Source organism: Plodia interpunctella, chromosome Z, assembly GCF_027563975.2.
Source record: "Plodia interpunctella isolate USDA-ARS_2022_Savannah chromosome Z, ilPloInte3.2, whole genome shotgun sequence".
NCBI classification, from domain to species: Eukaryota; Metazoa; Arthropoda; class Insecta; order Lepidoptera; family Pyralidae; genus Plodia; species Plodia interpunctella.
Genome location: NC_071324.2, coordinates 8731516 through 8750293, shown reverse-complemented (window position 1 = coordinate 8750293; position 18778 = coordinate 8731516). Strand labels below are relative to the sequence as shown.

General features: G+C 32.1%; 2 protein-coding genes and 1 long non-coding RNA gene across 6 annotated transcripts in view; 2 read left to right on the top strand and 1 right to left on the bottom strand.

The window, feature by feature from the left end:
- The window catches only part of Trhn (Tryptophan hydroxylase neuronal), an 11568-nt gene extending 5365 nt beyond the window's left edge, over positions 1-6203 (top strand). Inside the window, exons 6-10 of the mRNA XM_053767592.2 lie at positions 653-816; positions 1788-1914; positions 2516-2748; positions 3693-3909; positions 5638-6203. Of these exons, the coding sequence (XP_053623567.1) occupies positions 653-816; positions 1788-1914; positions 2516-2748; positions 3693-3909; positions 5638-5724 (828 nt within the window). The 3' untranslated portion in view covers positions 5725-6203. The remainder of the gene's footprint in view (positions 1-652; positions 817-1787; positions 1915-2515; positions 2749-3692; positions 3910-5637) is intronic.
- The window catches only part of LOC128682774 (uncharacterized), a 24795-nt gene extending 14200 nt beyond the window's left edge, over positions 1-10595 (bottom strand). Inside the window, exon 1 of one of the 2 annotated variants that reach the window (XR_010370320.1) lies at positions 10300-10595. This is a non-coding gene — a long non-coding RNA (uncharacterized LOC128682774). The remainder of the gene's footprint in view (positions 1-10299) is intronic. The other variant, XR_010370322.1, reaches the window with a different exon arrangement.
- On the top strand, positions 10586-18650 carry LOC128682765 (UDP-N-acetylglucosamine--peptide N-acetylglucosaminyltransferase 110 kDa subunit-like). 3 transcript variants are annotated; one of them, XM_053767587.1, is made up of 8 exons: positions 10586-10892; positions 13356-13750; positions 14396-15156; positions 15255-15546; positions 15657-15837; positions 16552-16656; positions 16783-16957; positions 17193-18650. In XM_053767587.1, the coding sequence occupies exons 1-7, from the start codon at positions 10774-10776 to the stop codon at positions 16940-16942; spliced, it is 2013 nt and encodes a 670-aa protein (XP_053623562.1). In that variant the 5' UTR covers positions 10586-10773; the 3' UTR covers positions 16943-16957; positions 17193-18650. The 3 variants fall into 3 exon arrangements, with proteins under 3 accessions (XP_053623562.1, XP_053623560.1, XP_053623559.1); XM_053767585.1 differs by having other exon boundaries at positions 13922-15156; positions 16783-16953; XM_053767584.1 differs by having other exon boundaries at positions 13922-15156.
- Positions 18651-18778: the final 128 nt, after the last annotated feature.

Here is an 18778-nt window from a genome sequence, read left to right as displayed (position 1 = left end):
ACCGCGTGAAGCCGGATCGGGTCGCTAGTAAATAATAAACGTGATGGCAATAACATCGAAGGGATTTATAGAAATAACTTACAGCTCGAGCAAAGCTGCCTCGCAAATTGAATTCGCGACTTCATTCAAACTGACTTTTATTAAATTTCTCAACAAAATAAAAATATATTTTTTAACAGTAGTTTCTCATCTTATATATTGGTCATGCGAAGACTTGTTTAATATTTTTTTACATAAGAACGATTCGTAATTTAAAAAAAATGTAAAACCGGTTCAATAAATACTTATTTAGTTTACATGTTCAAGTTATGAGTATATATGTTCGAGTTATAGTATTAATTTTATACACTCTGTGACAAGAATGAAGCCTAAAGTAGATATTGTTAAAAAAATACGCATGAAATTAAAATTAACGTGAAACTAATGTAGTCGATCTGAATTTAAGTATTTTGAATTCAGACCGACTACATTAATTTGTACTACATTGTTGAACTAAATTTGTTTATCTCTCTCTATAATCTTATTTCCGCCAAAGAGCGTCATTTTGCTGGGTCTAGACATCTTCGACTCAAACCATTAGCACGAATTCATACTATCACGTTTTATTATATCATCCTAGTATAATTGAATAATTTTCTTCCATGTTACTTAGCTTGAAGATGTCAGCATATTCTTGAAGCGTAAAACTGGCTTTCAACTGCGCCCTGTGGCGGGTTACCTGTCTCCGCGGGACTTCCTCTCAGGCCTGGCATTCCGAGTGTTCCACTGCACGCAGTATATTAGACATTCTTCAGACCCATTCTACACACCAGAACCGTGAGTAGATATATAGTGTTTGTTAACTTTCGCGCTTTGAACACGTAACTTGACGTTTCAACGAACGTGTAATGTGAACATCTGTGAAAAAAAAGGTAATAAGAACTCGACCGAACAACAATAACGTAATTTTATTCATAAATTTGACTTCTTTTATTCGACTTTGAAAAGGTGAAGCGTGAGTTATTTATCGTTTCGTAAGTGTTGTTTGTACATTGTTTATTCGGTTGTCTCGGCTTGTTACGAAGGTTTTTATTAACAGTCGAACCACGTGACCGGAGCGTTACTTTTCTAACAAATAGGCGCTACTAGAGTTTGCTATTATTCATAAACGAGTTAAATCATTTCACGATTAGGGTTTTATTTTTAGGGTATATAGGTCCCCAAAATGAAATTAACCATTTAGATATTCAGTTTATTTGTCTCTATCTATATCCTAATCAAGCGTCGAGCTATGAAGTTGAAAAATAAAAATACCAACTATCGTAGTTTGATAGGAATTCCTTGCATGATTGTAAAAATCAGTTATAAATGAATGCAATGTCAACCTGCCATAACTACTGTAATTTATGCAGCATCAGTCAGGCAGTCGTTATCATGCTGTTCACAGTACAATGCAATGGTAATCACCATTGCATTACATATTGCATACATTCACATACCTATCTTTTTATTACTGTGCCAATTTGTATGATTACCGAAACAGGGTATAACTATTTTATTAATGTATTCATTTTAACTGTTTTTAACTTATTTTTTTAATATAAAGTTTAATTTTAGTACTGTAAATATTAATAATGGTGATGACGAAAATGAATTTATATATTTATTTAATTATTATTTAATTACATATATTATATTTTAAATAAGAGTACTTTCAAAGACTACCCCAAACATTTCGCTTTATAATTTTAATTTCAAAGTGTGACTACAGATTGTTGTAACTTAATCCTGATGTATTTTTTTTTCAGGGATTGTTGCCATGAGCTGCTTGGTCATATGCCGCTTCTGGCGAACCCGAGCTTCGCCCAGTTCTCTCAAGAGCTAGGGCTGGCTTCCCTTGGGGCATCTGACGAGGATATAGACAGATTAGCTACGGTAAATTTATGTTTGCTTTATGTTTAAGGTTTAATAAAATTAGGACACTTTCTGTGCTTGTCGACGGGAGATGAAACACTCGTTAGTATAGCCCACAGAAGAACATAAGAATGTTTTTATATCTGTGGTTTAGCCACGATTACGTGTTTAGCTGTAGGTAGGTAGAGTGGCGATCCTTCTTAACTCAAATACCTACAGCAAAAGGATAGGAATTAAGGAAGGATGTTTTACATTAAAAATGATGACTTAGTTCAGCAAACGTCAACTAAAAAGCGAAAAGAACTTTGTTCGGGTACATTAGCCCTCTCTCTCATCTGAGTATTTTCCCGGTTACCCTGAGCGTCGGAGCTCTGAGTCCGCTTTCCTTCTTTTTCGTCTCCACTTCGCACAGACGTCGCTTTCTTTAGTTGTCAGACCATTAGCACTTATATATTCTCCTCGATGACATCAAGCCAGTCAAGCCAGAATTTTTTGGGTTTGCCCCTTCATTCAATTTACCTTATTCCCTAAGTAATTTGCCGGTGTAGTGGCCATATCAGTGCAAGCGGTACTCGAATTGTCTTCTGAGTTATAGATTCCTCACGTCTTTTTTAAATTTCAGCTGTACTTTTTCACCGTTGAGTTCGGGCTGTGCCGGCAGACGGACGGCAGTTATCGCGTGTACGGCGCCGGATTGTTGTCATCAGTTGCTGAGCTGCAGCACGCGCTCAGCACCCCCGAGAAGATCAAACGCTTCGACCCCGACGTCACTGTCAACGAAGAGTGCATCATCACGTCCTATCAGAACGCGTACTACTACACTGACTCATTTGAAGAGGCGAAGGAGAAAATGAGGTCTTTTCTATAGCTTCATAACGAGGTTTCCCGTAGGAGTTTTGGGATAAATAAAACTTTAGTGTTTGTGTCTGGGTTTCACCATTTTTTGCTATATAGAACTGCAAGATGATTTTTTGATGATGATAAATGTTTATAATTAAGTTAGTAATCTGATAGATAAACTAACAAATAGATAAATCTGTTCGAAGTTATTTGCCAGTTAGCTCTAAACTTGTGAAACGCATTTTTAAAGATTCTATTCGATATGGTAGTAAGCGGTAAAACAAACTTTAACATTTTGTACTAGATTTGTTCCACTCGTGTACCTTATTTTATCGAAATCATTACTATAGTATTTTCATTTCTTTTATATTACTATTGTTTGACATCAAGCCTCTTTGGAAATGCTGTTACTGTCTCTCACGTTTTAAGGTTTTTTATCCTTTTATCGCCTTCTATGACTTTCACAGAGTGGTTAGTGGCTCCAGGGCGGATTCAATCACCAGGCTAAAATAATTATTATTTCTGCATTCTCTGTAATTTACATTTTGAATTTGCATTTTCAGTATTCATACAAGATTGAAATGTGTGCCAAATAGATTTTCAAAGCCAACCAAAGGCAATCTGAGCAAGTTTCATTGAAAAATAAAACGTATAATAACGATATTAGATAAAAACAGAAAAGAAGTAATTACGTAATGGACTTTTTCTTTTTATCTTCGTTTAATATACGAATTCTTAGAATTGCAAATTAATTGAACTTTTCTTAGACTGTGTACCTGTCACGACCCTATTACTTATTTTATTCGTATTTATTCGAGCGACTAACTTAAATTGAAAGGACAGTACCTTTCAATTTCTATCAATAAAGAATTTTTATTGAATAATTAATAAGTACAATTGACGTTAATATTGTCAAAAGTGATTGCTTTCAATAACCAATGTGCTATGTATTATTCCAGGGCTTTTGCCGACAGCATTCAGAAACCGTTTGGTGTCCGCTACAACCCTTACACCCAGAGCGTGGAGGTCCTCAGCAATGCCCAGAAGATCACAGCGTTAGTCAGCGAGCTCCGTGGAGACATCTGCATCGTCTCTTCAGCTATCAAAAAGATTTCCGCGCAAGATTCTACTCTCGACGTGGAAACTATTGCAAACATGCTTCACACGGGACTGCAGGTATAGTGAACATCAAGTCAACTACAACAACAAATTCGCCTCTATTATTGTTATTAAGGATCTTTAAGGATGCACAAAACGGACAACAAATCTTAGGTCATCGACTGATCAACTAATTAGAATGTAAGCTTGTTTTTTACTCCGACCTGTTTATAAACCGAAATAGTAAATCGGATACTTTTTATCCCAAAATTCTTGAGCGAACGAAGTCATCGAGAGTAACTAGAAGTAAAAACGTAATAGATTTTTTTTGCTTAAATTCTGTTTGTAAATATATTCAATTAGTGGTTTGTAGAATTCGTATTTACGGTGAAGGGTTCAAACTACTCGTTATTTTATATAACAATATTCTATAGTATTATATAAAATTATGAAACCATTTCAGAAATTGTTTAACACTTCCGTGAATTTCCGAGTGGTAAAAAGATTTACAGTGGAAGCAAACTCAATGTGATGCAAAGTAAATACAATTTGCTGGCATAATACGATCTCCTCGTCGAGGCATATTGTTCAGCTTATCTGGCAATATTGCTCATAGTCTGTCTGACAGAAGGCAAGAAGTGTCTTGGCAAGAGCTCAGGAATTCCTTCTTATTACATTTCACATAGAAATAGATCCAGAAAATATCTGCATTATTCTGAATTAAATAGCCACTTAGTTTAAAATACTGTAGGTGAAAAAAAGTATTGCAATTGCAAGTATTTCTTGGAAAAAACAACTTTAAATATATTTTTATTACAAAAATTTCTTCTTTTGAATAAACGATTAAGTCGATTCAAAAATCTGAGGTTTAAATATTCTTTTAAACCTGCTTTTTAATTAAATAAAATAATTTGAAAAAAAAAAGAACACAATCCTTTAACATTGCAAAACATTTATTTTCTTCTTTTCTTATGTTACGACTATATATAGTCGTAACATAAAAAAGGTATACCTAACAATTATTAGTATACCTAACAAAATATTTAGGTATACCTAACAATTATCTGATATATAGGATAATATCGTGTTAATGTACATGTAAGAAAATGATACTACACATTGTTCCGAAAGTTTTAACAAGAATGGTGTCTTCCGTTACCTTATACCTGATGTACAATAGTTAAATGCACTTTCACGGTGTTTCTAACTTTTCATCATCCCTTCAATCACTATAAATCACAAAACTTTTTAAATGAAGTAAAAAATCAAAACTGCAATTATTCAAACAAGACTTCGCTTTTTTGTTGCAGTCATTAGATATTTCTCGATTTAGAGTTTCCATATCTAGTCGATCAACGTTTACATCCAAACTACAAAGAAATAATAGCGCAATGCGGCTCTTCCTCCGGTTTCCATTCTGACAAACTATTTCCATTAATTCATTTATTATAAAGCAATATTCATAAATGGGTTCTCTCTTATCATTGCGTCCTACGGTAGCTATCTGAGTTATGAATCCCCAAGGCCCAGGGACTACCTATAAAATAACCATTTATCTTATTTTGAAGATTCGTCTGTGATTTATGACCGGCTGTCTGCGTGACGTCAACCTTTTTAAAAATGCTGTCGTTTCGTACTTATCTCTCTGCGATATTTTGTACGACGATTTATTTTTCTAGTATGCCAATTAGTACCTAAATTAGAATTTAATGTTAAAATATTTTATAGGAGGTCTATTTACTTTAAATCGCTTCGTTATATTTTCTAAGTTATTATACCTAGATTGTATTATGTATTTTATTCCAGGTCAATGAAAGAAGCCCACAAAGCACTTCAGGCAACAATTCACCAAATTCAGACAGAGGCGTATCTCCAAAACCAGAATCAAATTGAACTTATATTTATTTCATATAATAACAAATTGTATTCACCTATCAATTTCATTAAGTATACAAAATAAATTAACTTAAAACTTAATTTTACTGATAAAATCAGGTCTTGTTGCTAATAACATCATTTCAGGACATTAAAACAAGTCATTAAACTTTTGTTGTAGAGTCACATAATACATACATATATTGCATACATAATATATTGCATTGTATACTTATATTATTAGAAATTTAACCCACATACATCCGTTTTAAGAAATTTATCTATGTATTAGAATAAGAACAATTTATTCGTCTAAAATAACTTTATTGCATAAGAAAACAAATATAAAATAAAGAGAAAAATCACGAACTTATCCTAAGCAGTCATCCGCCAGGAAAACACATACCTAGTATGGACTTAGTAGACGTTACAGACAATTATATTACAATTATCTTGTAAAACTGTATTTCGATTTTATTGTTATATTATATCGATATCCAAGCATATTATTGTTTCATTGCCCATCATTTTTAATATTCTAATTTTATACCGCATTTGGAAAATTAAAAAATAAAATTATTATTTCCTATTTAGTATTCCAAAGAAAGGTTAACACCGATAACAATCTACTTATATCTGAATATAAAAGTTTACACAAGTACAGGTAAACTATCAGATTTATCAATCAGTTACAGATAAGAAAACAAATTAAGAGGTATCAGATAAGATCAAAGAGAGAAGAACGTTATTGAAAGCTATAGAGACAAGAAGGGGAAAGATGTAGCCATGATGAAAGCCAATTTATACAACACGACAACTTTGAAACATCTGATTGAAGGAAAAATCTAAGCAAGAAGAGGAAAAGGAAAGCCAAGAAGGCAGAAGTCGTAAGAAAGGCATTCCCAGATTAACTAATAGAGAAGGCAGAGGTCGTGTCGTGTACCGAGGTGAAATCCATGACCGAGAACAGATGGAAAGTGCTCCACCGACAAGAAGAAAAGTTCTTAAATTAACTGATGATATTTCCTCAATCACAAAACGTTTGTTTTATTATAATTAGTAACACATTACACGTAAAGGATTTAAAATTAATGTTATTAACCCATTTTATTTATTAAGAGTTAAAGGTGGTCGTAGATTTACGCACGAGAAAATTAGCTTTATAGTTCTGCAGCACGAAATTCGTCATCGTCAGCCAATCGGGACCACAGTGTAAACACAACATCATAAACATTCTGGTTCATCCCGTAAACATTCGGCTAGTATTCGCACTAAAATAGAAATGATTTAAAGACCACGGTGAATTAGACGTTTTAAAAAATTAAATCGATGAAAATATTATAAAATTAAATATCTATTGGAACGTCGCCAGAAAAGAATGTGTAAATTATGGTTATAATAAGTACTAGATGAGTTTCAGATACCTACAAACGAAACGTTCAAAATCCATCGGTCCACGGTCATTATCTTTCCGTTGATCTTCAACATTGGTTTAGGCACGTTGCCAGAACGGTATTCCATTAATATTTAATATATAAAAAAATGTTGCAATCATGCAAAATGAGGTCGTGCACTGCAGATGAACATGAAACAGCAGGCGCATTCCAAATTCGTCTCGTTATAATTAAATTGAATTCAAAGGATAAGATAATTTTGAGTTTGATTTTGAGTTTTGCCATTATGTGGATAATGTCAAACAAATTTAGTTTTTATTTACTATTGAAATAATATAGTGTCGGTTGATATTATTATAATGACATCATATTTATGACAAGTATTAGGTACTTTTTCTTCAAGTAAAAAAATTAAATGCAAGCGGGGAACACTTTCACATGAGAGAGTAGGTACTAAAATTGGAACAGAAATTAATTTCTGGGACATAAAACTAACTATATAAAATATACAACATGGTAGAAGATGAAACACGGAAGACTGACCGCGCGTGTATTAAACTATGGACCTTGGCAATGCTTCTTGAATTTAATTATAACTACTTACGTATCTGTCCAAATCGTGTGAAAGTTGGCAAGTGAGCGACATCAGAAGTGATAAAATTAGACTTTAACATTGAAAATGTGGATTTCACACGTATGGTTATTTCTGATTCGTCCCAGTTTAAAGCTCGATTTTGGGATTTGTAAATTTACGACCGGCCGGAGAGGGCCACACGATTTATTGCCAATTTGCATTTGATATGAGAGTACGTAATTTTATAATGTGTTTCGTGATATATTTTCAACCGTAAAAAATTATGTCTGAAGAAAATATAGTTAAATGAAAATGTTTTGAATATTATGAAGCGTGTCATGGACAGTTCGTATCATCAATTAAAAATAACTCATGATAAACTGTTTTCAGAAAGTACAAAGGTTACTTATTTTAGACTAGGTACGTAGTAAAGAAAGAAGCTATGAAACAGGTAAATTTACAGATTTTATATACAAACTAAAAATTAATAGTTTTGGCCCGGCGAAGTGGAGCGTAGTGACGTTAAGAGATATGATAGTATTGTTAGCCATGTGTAAGATTTTAGAATCGGTCTTAGCGGTTCAGCCGTAATTGAGCGCGCAGAGAGTGATAAACTTTCGAATTTATAACATTAATGTGGGTATAAAGTAATATTTTTCCTTATTAGCTTATGTTCCACTACTGCGAAAAGGCCTCTAAATAGAATGATATTATAAATAAGGCAAGAAATTTCAAACTGACAAAACAACATTTGAGGTCGGTATATTTCCTGTCTCGTTTTTTTACAAGTGACAGGCTGTACAATAAAGGGGATATTAATCTCCCTGGTGACCGAAATTATTTTCTTTGCCAATCCTATTACTCACCGATATCGGACTCACAGATAAGTTCTATATATTTTTTCTAATTACATTTTGATGTCATGGCGACGATCAAATTATATTGTATTTTACTTGTCGTTATTTTAAGCACCGGACTTACAGCCACCTAACATTGGAACAATCACTTTCAACGGTGATTATAACAGTCGAAGATATCTGCTTCAAAGTTGAGTTACAAGATACCACCCAAAAAAAAATTAAACAAAAGCTCGAAATAGACTTATTTATTTTTCAAACAAGCATTTAATTGTATACCAATATGATCAATCCATCAGAAAGTTAATTCCCAAATGACTCGTTCTGGAAGTTTCCAATTTCCCCGTGTTGTTGATTGTTTTACGATTGATTAGCATTCTTTGATGTTGCCGAGAGGAAAATAATAGGATATTTTGCGATTTTTATTACGAAATAACATGTTATTTGTCTGGTGTGGTTTGAATCAAATAGTAGCCAATAAATATAAAGTAAGTAAATTAAGTGACATAGTAGTTATCTTATAATAGAAAGTAAAACGTTAAAATTATATTGTGAGTTCTGTACCTCAATATGTAAAAAAGTTAAGTTTTAAGTTTGTTAAGAAACTTTTTCTTAGCAGTCTTGTCAGTTGAATCATTCTTATCGCATCCCTATTTAGTTATAGGTATAATAAAAAAGGCAAAGAGTAAGGACTTTTAATACAGATGTAGGAAATAATCCGCAAATATTAAATATGTAAGTACACATTTAACATATATGGAAAATCTATACTATCATTATAAACAGGTAAGCGTTTGTGAGTTTGCATGTTTGAGGCGGGTAATCTCCGTAATTACCGAACCGATTTCAATAATTCACCATTAGAAAAGTACATTATGAAAGATTGCTATAGGCTATGTCAAAATACCTACGGGAAACCTAAATAACATAAGACGAAAAATATGGAATCATTGCACTCAAATTCGAATTTGACCGGTTTTTATAATAGAAATAGAAGTGTAATAAAAGATATGTGACGTGAAACTCATCAATGTAAATTAAAATCTTTCCTTTTATTTTTAGCATGTCGTGTATTCCTTAAAGTATACTACAAAACATCCTTTCATAACTATAGATACACGGCAGTAGTATAGCGTGCGAGTGGTTTCCAAGAGATAAATAGTCTTTCGACTAATATTGCCTTCCGGTTTTTTTTACATTAAATATTATTTTTGAAAACATACTATCATTGCCTCACCTATTATGGAAATGTAAGAGTACCGAGAGTAATGATAGTTCTAGATAGACATGAAAATCTGTAGACCTAATTTATTATAAAAACCTATTCATTATTTAAATAGTAGTACATACTACTATATAAATAATAGGTATATACTGATATTGATTAAATGTCACGCACTCGTTAATTTGATCGCTATAATGTTATAGCGATCAAATGAACGTGTGCTTTTGTTTCATAACGTTTTTATGTCGTTTTATGTTGGTTGTAAATACCTGGAAGCTAAATTATAATGGTTTACTATTGTGGTCTATTCAAATTTGTTGTCACATTATATTACCCACACTACTATGTCAACATTGTGCGTATTTAATTAAACAAAGAAAAATAGGTCACTAGGCCAATGCGGTCCCAGTGAACGCAAAGATTCGGAGTTAGCTAAGCCGTGTGCGTGACATTCATATCGTTTTAATGTATACGTTTAAAATGAGACTTAATGTGTAAAATCTGTTGACAGTTGAGTAGCATCGGTTAGGACTTGCCACTCACGAGATTTCCTCCAGCGTGCACGAGACAGGAGCTCCGTGGCAGTCGCTCCCGGCGCCCGCCGCGACACCACGCCCCGTCCTCACTGCGCCTAACATAAATCGATATCGCGTTCCAACCACATTAATTTACAGCTACTTACTGTTAAAAATATTACCGCACATTAAAAATTATCTATTACTTATACTCTACAAAATTTTATTAGAGCCACTCTGGAGATTTTGGCGCGTAAACAACAACAGCTGACTCGGGAACAGCTGATTGAAAAGTTTACTTATTTTCCCGTAGTGTGGCCAATAATTTGCGTAGTTGACACGTGCGTTTCGGGGATATAAACGTGGCAGCGAAGGCCGGCGCTTGCGTGGACGATGTCGCTGCGGGGAAGTTGGCAGCGTGCGCGGGCGCGTCATCCGTGATGCCCTGAGCGGTGTCTGGCTCTCAGTACAACCTTGCTCGCCTTGAGGACATGTCTGTGTTATGGATTATCAATGCATCGTCGTGTACACGGTCATCAACATCGCCCCGCCGCGGCTCACAACCCCTTCCTCAGGGTATACCAATGGCTGCATTACTTGGTTCAAAAATAAAATTAAAAGGTACGTCGTTAATAAGTATTTCAAATTGTCGCTAATCGAGTTGTAATATTAATAAAGTTTGTGTAAAGAAAGAAAGAAAGAAAGAAAGAAAGAAAGAAAAGAAAGAAAGAAAACATTTATTTGCCAAAAACATGAGTACAAATGGTCAAAATGAATTAGACCTACACGTTTTACCGAATATAGGTATGTAAATATAATTAAATAAAGAGGAGCATGCTATCCACTACAAATCCAAAACAAACTATAATGAACTATAATGTACTATACTAGCCCTAAATTCTATCCGAGTCTATCATTAAAGAAATCATTTAAAGTATAATAACATTTATCAGTTAATAAAGACTTGAGGTGCTTTTTAAATAGATTTAAATTTAAGCTTTTATATTGATTTGGAATTTTGTTGTAAATTTTCGGTGCCATACATACTATGCTATTACCGAGTAAAGCAGTTTTTGATGGGTGCATGCATAATCGATAGATATCTCGATGATTCCTCAATACAACATTAGCTAGACGAGGGAATAAATGAGCATTGGTTTTCACAAATGTTGCTACCTCAAGTATGTAAAGTGACGGAAGTGTAAGAATTTTGTGTTCTTTAAAAAACGGCTGACAACTATCAGTGCTTTGGAGTCTAAACATTGCGCGAATACAGCGTTTTTGCATTTTAAAAGCTATATCCTTATCCGTCGAATTGCCCCAAAAAATTATTCCATATCTAAGTATTGATTCCACTAAACCATGATAAGCTGTAAGAAGCGCTTTTATGTTTAATTCATTTGAGAGTTTAAATAGTACAAACGCCGAACTACTAAGTCTTTTACTAAGACCATCTATATGGGGTTTCCAGTTTAATTTAGAATCTATAGTTAGCCCTAGAAATTTTGTTGAATCAACTTCTTTCAACACATGGCCTTGGTATTCTATTTTATAATTTTCCGTATCAAGCGGTCTTTGACTAAAATGCATTATATTGGTTTTGTCAAGATTTATCTTTAAATTATTATTATCAAGCCATTCAATTATGGATGTTAAAGTTGCATTAATATCTAATTGATAAATATTTACATCATTACATTTTATTGTTACCGTGCTAAAAAGATAAAATCTCATAAAGGTACATTCGTTGTCCGTATGTAATTAATAGTTTAACAATTTTTAATATGTACGTACTCGTCTAAATTTATTAATTTATTATGAATATTTATTAAATTCTTATATAAGTATACAAAACTTTCCAAAGTTGTGTCAAATCCAAAAAATTTCGTTGTATAGAGTTCTACGCACAATAGATTTGATGTGCGCTTGATTGCCATGATAATCGCAGACACTTTTCATCACGTGTGATATCATTGAATATAAAATTTTATAAAAACATTAAATATATATACATGTTAATATTATCCCGGAGCTTAGCGGTGCTTTACAAAAATTATTTTATGTCACTCAGAAATTATATAAATATTATTATAGTATATTTCATCTAGTGAAAAAAATTGGAAAGCGCTTGAATAGTTCCAGAGATTATCCTCCTACACACAAAGTTACAAACGATTCAAATATAAGTAGAATGTAGATTCCAATTTTAAATATAAGTAGAATGTAGATTCCAATTTTAAATATAAGTAGAATGTAGATTCCAATTTTAAATATAAGTAGAATGTAGATTCCAATTTTAAATATAAGTAGAATGTAGATGATAATATCGTAAGATATCTAGTTTTTTTGAACTTACAAAAAAGACAGAGTTAACAAGGCGTAATATAGTATTAGCGTCAATATTTTTTATCCTACTTCAATATTCCTTAATAACGGTTTAACAATATAATTTTATCACAAAATTTAAAAGTATTTATTTTGTTCTGTAAAATCACAACACCTCTATTTTGGATGACTTTTCTTTTATGTAATAAAAATATATGATAAAATTAAATAAACTTAATCTTTTTAATGTTATTTTTTATCTCACACTTTTGTTTCACCTCACTCATTTACCAAATACATGAGTATGTATTACTATGATTTCCTGAATGAAATAGTAGTTACTTTTTTACTTTGAATTTGGAATTGAAGTTGTCAAAAAAATTTAAACACAGCGTGTGTTGATCTTTGTTAACTTATGTTTACATTCCTGAATAAACAGTTTAACACCAACTGTTTCTTGTTAAGTGACAACGTTTACAAAGGCCCAATCTAAATAATCTCAATTTTCTCTTTCCAAAAATACGCTATGCTTTATATAAATATGCCAAAAATAATTTGGATTTATTCAACGTTTTCGTGCAAAGCGAAATAATTATTTTAATTTAAAATGAGCTCTGCGTTGGATATATGTATTTATCTTCTTTTCTTATTACTGCTCTGCTTCTCTTTTGCATCTGTTATGAACGAGTGATTCTACTATGTATATTACAACTTTTAAGCAAAAATAAATATTAGTAAATGTGTTTCATTTCATTTCAGAGCGGTAGCAGTATATCTACATTCGTTGAAATTAACTCCAAATAATGGAATTATTCACGGAAACCTAGCATGTATCTACTACAAGCAAGGTTTCATAGACCTTGCTATCGAAACATATCGGCGAGCGATAGAATTCCAACCTAATTTCCCAGATGCATATTGCAATCTTGCAAATGCACTCAAAGAGAAGGGCCTCGTATCCGAAGCAGAGGAGTGTTACAACAAAGCCCTCCATTTGTGCCCTGCGCATGTAGACACACTTAACAATCTTGGAAATGTTAAACGGGAACAAGGTAAAATAGAAGAGGCGACGAAATTGTATATGAGAGCTTTGGAAGTCTTTCCTAATTTTGCAGCTACTCACAGTAATTTGGCATCACTTTTGCAACATCAAGGTTCGTATTCACGTTCGAAAAATTTTTGAACTATCAGTTTTTCTGGAATAACGTCGTCAATTAATGCAGCTGTTGGTATTAAGTTCACATATTTCTTGCAAAACATAAATGTTGTTAAAGAAAAATGAACCTAAATTGTACATACTTAAATATAATATTTTTTAATTCTAGGTAAACTACATGAAGCGTTGATGCACTATCGACAGGCGATAAGTGTTCAACCTAAATTTGCAGATGCATATAGTAACATGGGGAATACTTTGAGGGAATTGCAAGATGTCACAGGAGCTTTTGTGTGTTTTAAAAAGGCTATAGAAATAAACCCCTGCTTTGCAGACGCACACTGTAATCTTGCAAGTATTTACAAAGATATGGGTAACATAACAGACGCCATTGAGTCCTACAAAATTGCTTTGAAGTTAAAACCAGAATTTCCAGATGCTTATTGCAATTTAGTTCATTGTTTACAAATAATATGCAATTGGGATCATTATAATGAAAGAATGAGTAATATTATATCTATAGTAGAAAAACAGCTATCATTTGAAAAACTTACTTCAGTACATCCACACCATTCCATATTGTATCCATTGTCTAACAAAGTTAGAAAAGAAATAGCATCACGACATGCTAATATATTTTCAGAAAAAGTGAAAATGTTTGAACATTTATTTTTTAATCACACACGAGAATCGAAGGGACGACTGAGAGTTGGTTATGTGAGTAGTGATTTTGGTAATCATCCAACATCACATTTGATGCAATCTATACCGGGATTACACAATCAAGAAAAAATTGAAGTTTTCTGTTATGCTTTAAATCCAAATGATGGAACCACATTCCGTAGTAAAATAAATAAGGAATCAGAACATTATATAGACTTATCAAAAATAACTTGTAATATTGAGGCAGCTGAAATCATTAAACAGAATGGTATCAACATATTGATTAATATGAATGGATATACCAAAGGCGCTAGAAATGAAATATTTGCTTTAAAACCTGCACCAATACAGGTAATGTGGTTAGGCTATCCTGGAACAAGTGGCGCTGATTTTATGGATTACATCATTACTGATGAAACGTCATCACCGAAATGGGCTGAAAATGATTTTAGTGAAAAATTTGCTTATATGTCTCAGACATACTTTATTGGTGATCACAAACAAATGTTTCCCCATTTAAAAACTCAATACAAAGTAAATATTGAGTTAGAAAACTGTCTTGATATAAACAATGCTTTCATTAATTGTGCTGAAAACGTAAATATCGATAATATGTTTTGTACAAATCATAAAAAAATTTCATTATCGTATAAACAATACAAGCCAATCGAAGTAATTGTAAGGACAATAGACATTCCGAGCTATGTTGTTGAAATGACAGTAAATCCAAAACAAATCATGGTACGTTTATATTTGCATGTTACTAAATTATATCAAACTCATTTATAACAAAATATTAATGGGCTGTAATATAAAATAAATATTTCTTCTGATTTCAGGTACTTGTAGAAGGTAAAGACATTGACAATGGTTTATCTATAAATTATACAAACAAAAAAGTAGCTTCAGGAGAAAATATAAGAAATGGTATAGTAATAACGTCGAGAAAACAATATGGTCTTCCAAATGATGCTATTATATATTGCAACTTTAACCAGTTATATAAAATTGATCCCAGTGTGATGGAAACATGGGTCAATATTTTGAAAAATGTGCCAAATAGCGTTCTATGGCTTTTAAGTTTTCCAGCTGCAGGGGAGCCGAATATTCGAAAATTTGCACAGAGTTTAGGTATTAAACAATTTACTCTGAATTAAGTAATATATTTCACATTACTTATGGATTAAAGAGTCAAGTTTTTAATATTTGTATATGGTAAACGGTATACTTGATATTTTCAGGATTGACGCCAGATAGGATAATATTTTCGAAGATTGCGTGCAAAGAGGAGCATGTGCGCAGAGGACAATTGGCCGATGTGTGTCTTGATACGCCGCTGTGCAATGGCCATACGACTGCTATGGATGTCCTGTGGACTGGAACTCCTGTTATAACACTTCCTGGAGAAACATTAGCTTCTAGGTATATATTGACTGTTCAATTTGTGTTAATACAGCGTCACATGTTACCTATATACATTACAAAATTAATTAATTTCAAATGTTATTTTCTGTCATTTTTAAATATGCAATTTGTGCGTATAACTAAAAGTTTATGTTGAATTAAGAATAAACAAGTTCAGACAATATTGGAATAAGTAGATACTTGACTACTAATTCCAACGTTAGATACCTACGTGGAGTGGGTTGCATCAGTCATCTCGACACTACAAAAGTTTTACTCTTAGAGTAGAGGTAATATGGAAAGAATCAAGTAAGTCTACTGTATAAAAATTATACAAGTTTTTGAATATGTGAAAACTGAACAAGGAATAGTTATAGTTAGTATTCAATAAAAGTCACCAAGCGAAATCACTCGAGTAATTTTAGTCCAACACGATCAAAGGACACCATATTAGTTCCACTTCATAACCTGGATGATATTGTAAATACATACTGGAATAGATCGTAATATCGGAAGGTCTAGTACCCTTACCAATGTTCCTCATTGGACCTCTACTTTTGAATAAACTTAATAATGAACCTTCACCATAAGGACTTGATTGAAGGACTACTTGAAATTATTTTATGTAGGTCGAATATATTTAAGAGGTCCTGTGAGCACTAGACTTATTTCAACTTAGCATTATATTGTTAGCTATTGTGCATTAGGTAAGGAACTGTGTCTACATTCCAGGGTTGCCGCATCTCAACTGAATGCTTTGGGCTGCTCAGAACTGATTGCCAAAAGTAAACAAGAATATCAAGATTTAGCTGTCAGACTGGGCACAAACAGTCAATAGTAAGTTAACCTGCGTATTATAAATTTGTGTGTTGTCCCATTATTTATTTGTATATTTGTACCTATACAACAGCCTAAAAAGGATTGTGTTATGAATTTAGTTATATACAAGTTACCGTTTTTCAGTCGAAGATATATTCGAGCCAAAGTATCAAAAGCGAGATTAGAGAGTACTTTATTCGATTGTGAGCACTACGCAAGAGGCTTGGAAACTCTTTATGAAAATATGTGGAAATGTTATCAGTCTGGTAAAGAACTCCATCACATCCGAGTTTCGGTCGACTAGCTACTCGAAGAGTAGGTAATATTCGTTCGTTTTTTCAGTTTCTTCCTCAGATGTTAAGCATATGTTGAATAGTAAAAAATATGTTACGAATCTCAAAAATAACCAATTGATTTATTTAATTAATGGTTCATAATATTATGTATGTTATGCATATTTACATTACATTAAATGCTTATTTTAATCAGACTTAATAATTTTACTAAAATTAATTTCGTTATTTATTTGTGATAATAGTTTTCATCTGTTTTAGATTGCATTTTACTATCGATCGTCGGAGATTGGCAATAATGGAAAAGTGCCTCTGAGTATGCCGTTTTTACGAACTTGTACATATAATATTCGCCGATAAAGTGCAGGAAATGCAGTTGCAGTGCAGTTTGGCGAATTCAGATTCATATACTGGATATGAATCTGAATTCGCCAAACCAGCGATCCGTCCAAAAACTCTCTACTTCAATTCGAGCAAAAATTTTAAAATAATAGTTTAATAATTACTCTAATCATCTTTTAAATTCCAAAAAGGTAGTTACTTTTTAAAGTATGTTCACATACAGAGACACGGGCCCGCATGCAAGTGTACAAGGACCGACATGCATATGTATTGTCAAGATTATGTAAATTACCATCATGGAATTAGTAGGTACTCCGTACAAAGTACTTATTAAGTCCATGATTATCATGTCGTTATTTCATTCAACTATTGATGAATTCTTATTATATTTTGTAAAAGAAATATGACCTTTGAGCGTTTATGTTATAATATAAAATAATACTTAATAATTATTAATACCAAAAATATCACTAAGCACTGTTTTAATGATAAATTTGGAAATGAATTATTATTAGTGTTTCTTTTAATAGTTTAAGTTTAGTTGTAAATGTTTGAACTACAAAATTTGTCTGGCTTTTCATGATGTGAACCAATTCAAATGAAGTTCTTATGAAAAGTTTATTTGATTCTATTTCTTCTTCCTATTTTTTATTAAAATTTTAATAAAAAATGACGAAACAGTTCAGCGATGTGTAGTCAAAACAATTATTCAAAACTTATACGTCGATAAATTTTTTGAAGTTCAAGTAATCAATATATAGCATGGAAAATTATATATTTACATAGTATATGTCTCTATTTGGCTTTAATGGCACACACATGTCAGTAATATCAAGTGATAATTCTTATATCGATTATCATATAGGTGGTAGCTTATTGATCTATTATAATAAAACAAAGAGGCGTTATTCGTAATATTTAATATACAAAGCTTATAGTAAGTATTGCTTCGTTATATTAAAAACATGTTTAATCATCGGATGATTAAGTAACAAAATAACTCATCAATTGATGATTTTTACGGGTATGTTTAAGGTAAATAGGTATTCAAATATAGAAACACAGTTTACTTGAAAAATGATTTTATTGATTTTTTTACACATATTTATAATTTTATAAATCATTTGTGAGTACACAAATAATACTATTGTATGTTGCTAATATTAAATCAATTACTTATACAAAACCGATCTTGCGAAATATGCTAGTCAAATCACTAGCCACTATGTTTGACTGTAAAAATTTAAATGTTAAAAAATATAATTCATAATATATTACGATTGGTTAAAATCAATATTGACTTTAAATATTAAGCTTACCTAAGTATTAGTTATAAAGCGTATTATTTCAAGTGGATAATAAACTATACTCCCTATAGATTTATTGTTTAATTTTTAGAACTATTCACCTCTCTGAGATTATTTCCATCCAAACTTTTCGGAGTATCTAACGATATGGAGACGGACGTATTTAAAAAATAATATACATTTTTAGCACACACATAT

Excerpts from the sequence above, each read along its gene's own strand:
- LOC128682765 (XM_053767585.1), top strand. The coding sequence starts at position 10,774 with ATGGATTATCAATGCATCGTCGTGTACACGGTCATCAACATCGCCCCG. Across the intron at positions 10,893-13,355 it reads TTCAAAAATAAAATTAAAAG|AGCGGTAGCAGTATATCTAC; the intron begins GTACGTCGTTAA and ends ATTTCATTTCAG. Across the intron at positions 15,838-16,551 it reads GGAGAAACATTAGCTTCTAG|GGTTGCCGCATCTCAACTGA; the intron begins GTATATATTGAC and ends TCTACATTCCAG.